Raw genomic sequence first — 3,478 nt, 5'->3', positions numbered from 1 at the left:
GTCTATGTCTCTAACGCCATCCATCCCCAGATGAAGGTTCCCAAAGCTAGGTCTCCTGGCGCGGAAGATCAGGCCAGTACTTTTTTATTTTAATAGTTTTATATTTTATTTCATGAAAATTAGAAAAATGTAAAATTTTGTCATCGAGAACCTTGACTCTGTATATACTACTGGCTCAGAAGTTTCTGCTTCATTTCAATAAGGCACTTTTCTAAATGAGTCAATTAAAAGACACTTGAGCCCACACACTTGAACTTGTGTCTGCTGTGTGCCAGTGAGTGACTCAAACCGAACTCTACGCCGACTTGAGTGAAAATAGCAACTTGGGAGAAAGAGATGGCAAAAGCTGTGGGATATTATTCTAATGACTAAGGCTGAAAAACAAGAGAGCAAAATATAAATCCTATGTATGAAAAATGAATCCCATTATAAACATATAGTTTGCAGGCCTCCCTGTGAGCGGCCAGGTTGCCAGAATGGTCTAGCTACAACCACAGCAAAACTCACTATGGAACTAGGTGCTAGTTAAATGAGGTTGATCAGTGGCTTTCTGTCTCTCCTAAGTCACAAATGCAGTGTAGTGGACAACGTTCACACGCCCAGACTTATCCTCCACGGTCAGGGCTAGCGGTAGCTCTCAGAGGCACAGCTATGAGACTAACTATCGTGCATTCTGATCCACTTATGACATAGGACAAAAGCAGGGGACAGGGAGTCCTAATCGCTATTACCACCAGGGATCACAGAGGAGACAGGACATTGTCTGAACCTTGAAGAATTAAAGGATGGCATTTGAACACAAGTATGAGCACCCCGCAGCCAGAACAGATCATATGCGTAGGACGATGCAATAGAACGTGCTTGGAGAGCTGGGTCGGGGCCTTACATTGAGGCTGAGCAATTCAGGCTCCTCCAAATTCAGCTCTGGTCTATGTCTGTCTGTCTGTCCTGGTGTTCAGCAGACAGGGAGATATCAGTAAGCTTGGGGGATCTGAGGCACCTTCTATAAACCAAGAACTCGGGCATCAGGAGTCTAATTTCACATCACAGGAATGAGATTTGAATCATGTCACTGTTCCTGGGAGAAGATATAAAGATCCTAAACACCTGCGAAGGCCCTTAATAGACAACTGCCTAACCTGGCTGCGGGAGGTCACAACCGAGTCAGGTCCCTCTGGAGCAGGCGGTATTCTTTACAGAACGAAGACACACACCAATGTCCCCTCCTACAAGAGTCCATCCAAACAGGCCTGTCCATCACCTAGACAGGACAAAGTCCCACAGGAAAAGTTGCTTGTTCTAAGGAATTTGGAAACAGTATAAAACCTACCTAAAGCATAGATTGAAGCAAAGGTCCCTTTGGCCATTACCTACTCTCACCCCTTGAGGGTGTACTTGGCTTTACTATATAATAAATTCTGTTTTCTACACTAGTCTCTCTGTGTCTCATTATAGGAGTTCTTTTGATGGTTATCACATTCACCAGAGCGAAGGGGGAGTCTAGGCTGAGATCCTGATAATGATAGGAGAATGGCTTTGTACTTTTCAATGTTCACATCAAAATGGCTACATAAGTACCCACATAAATCCCTTGGCTTTTTTTTTTTCATCTTAGGCCACAAAACTCAAAATGTCGATCAGTCTAGCTCTACCCTTAACAATTGTCAATTCCAGTTGTTTTTATCTATTTATTTATTTTACGTACCAGCCACAGTTTCCCCTCCTTCCTCTCCTCTTGCTCCCTCCCTCCACCTCTCCTCTACCCACCCCCATTAGCTCCTCCATTGTCTCCAAGTAGAAGGAGCCTCTGAGAGCTTCTAAGCCAATCTGTGAGGGGGAAAGCAATGTTTGTGTGAAAGCAATGGACAGGGTAGTAAAGGGGGGAGGGGGAGCTTAAGAATGGGGATGGCCAAATGGTGGGTAGAAGGGTACCCTTAATGTGGGTAGAAGAAGTGGAATGAAGGAAATGTCCCAAAGCAGCAAGTGGCAGCCTGGCGGATTCCAGGGAGAAGCAAGAGCTAAGTAGCAGCCCTCCAAAATGTGCACGGCCCAATCGCCTTGAGTCTGCAAATGTCTAACTTGGACCAGTCACCTTTAGAGAGATGATCTAATAATGCTTCCAAGATGAGGATATTATCCAAGTGGAGGATTTAAAATCATAAAGGTCTTTACAAGAAGGAAGCAGGGACCAGGCAGTAGAGGCACACACCTTTGATCCCAGCACTCGGGAGAGAAGCAGGAGGATCTCTGTGAGTTCGAGGCGAGCCTGATCTATGAAGCGAGTTCCAGGCAGTCAGACCTACTGCGCAAAAGCCTGTCTGGGGGCAAAGGAGCAGAAGACTTAGAAATGACATGGAGACAATGGAAGTCTAAGGCCGGAGTGATGAAAAGCAGTAGCCATGGGCCATGCAGTGCAGGTGGACTCCAACAACTGAAAAAGGGCAAGGGAACAGAAGCCCCCCGAAAGGAATGCCACCCCTTCAACTCCTTGATCATAGACGTATGATCTCCAGTAATAAGTACAAGTAATAATTTGTGTTTAGAAGATGCTCAAAGCTAGGGTTTTTGTCAGGTCTCCTTTCCAGCTTACCATTTATAACAGCATGCCTCAGAGAAAGACCCGAACAAGCTCATAGCTGTACAAATAGCCAAATCCATTTCTCCAGTCAAGAGGCCATTGCTAGCTGATTCGGTGCTCCTCTTTCTAAGCCTCTACTTTCTCCTTTTAGAAAAGGGGCTCATGGTGTACCGTCATGCCCTTGAAGAGCAAATGGGGACGGGAATCAGGAAGGACAGCCTGCAGAGTCTTACCTTTCAGGAACATAGAGACATCCTCCAGTTGAGGCACATTGTCTTCACGATAACCACAGTACTTGGTCAGCAGGGGGAAGTTCTTCAGGTACTCTCGGCAAGCATGGGTGGGGTAGAGTTTGGAGAGCTCCCGGAACACAACGCCCCAAGTTTTAGTTTCTTCTTCTGTATACTCCACTCTAGGAATGGGCTGGCCACTAGGCAGGAGGGAAGAGAGATAGTCAGTGAATCTAGTTTTACACCACTAGGTCAAAGAGTCTGACATTAATGCAAGCTAAGTTTCACAGACACACATACACACACACACACACACACACACACACACACACACAACTAAGTGACCAAAGGGATTCCATTAAGTGCTAAAATAAATGCCAATCTTCAATTCCACATTCCTATCTGGATCCTTGTAAGAGTTTTTTATTGTAGGCCGGGCGATGGTGGTATACACCTTTAACCCCAGCACGTGGGAAGCAGAAGCAGTCAGATCTCTGTGAGTTTGAGCTCAGCCTGGTCTACAGAGAGAGTTCCAGGACAGGCTCCAAAGCTACACAGAGAAATCCTGTCTTGAAAAAAAGAGTTTTTCCATTGTTACATCTTCACGTATCCTCCTAGAAACTCGACAAGACAAATGGTTTTTGGTATGTGTGTCTGTCTTTGGATGGTA

General features: G+C 45.5%; 1 protein-coding gene across 2 annotated transcripts in view; it reads right to left on the bottom strand.

Moving 5' to 3' along the window:
• Tph2 (tryptophan hydroxylase 2) overlaps positions 1-3,478 on the bottom strand; it is a 101,531-nt gene that overhangs the window by 61,321 nt on the left and 36,732 nt on the right. For both annotated transcript variants that reach the window (XM_005358057.2, XM_005358056.3), the window contains exon 6: positions 2,812-3,008. In XM_005358057.2, coding sequence (XP_005358114.1) covers positions 2,812-3,008 — 197 coding nt within the window. The remainder of the gene's footprint in view (positions 1-2,811; positions 3,009-3,478) is intronic.

Source organism: Microtus ochrogaster, chromosome 24 (assembly GCF_000317375.1).
Source record: "Microtus ochrogaster isolate Prairie Vole_2 chromosome 24, MicOch1.0, whole genome shotgun sequence".
Classification (NCBI taxonomy): Eukaryota; Metazoa; Chordata; class Mammalia; order Rodentia; family Cricetidae; genus Microtus; species Microtus ochrogaster.
This window is presented reverse-complemented; position numbering and strand designations above follow the sequence as displayed.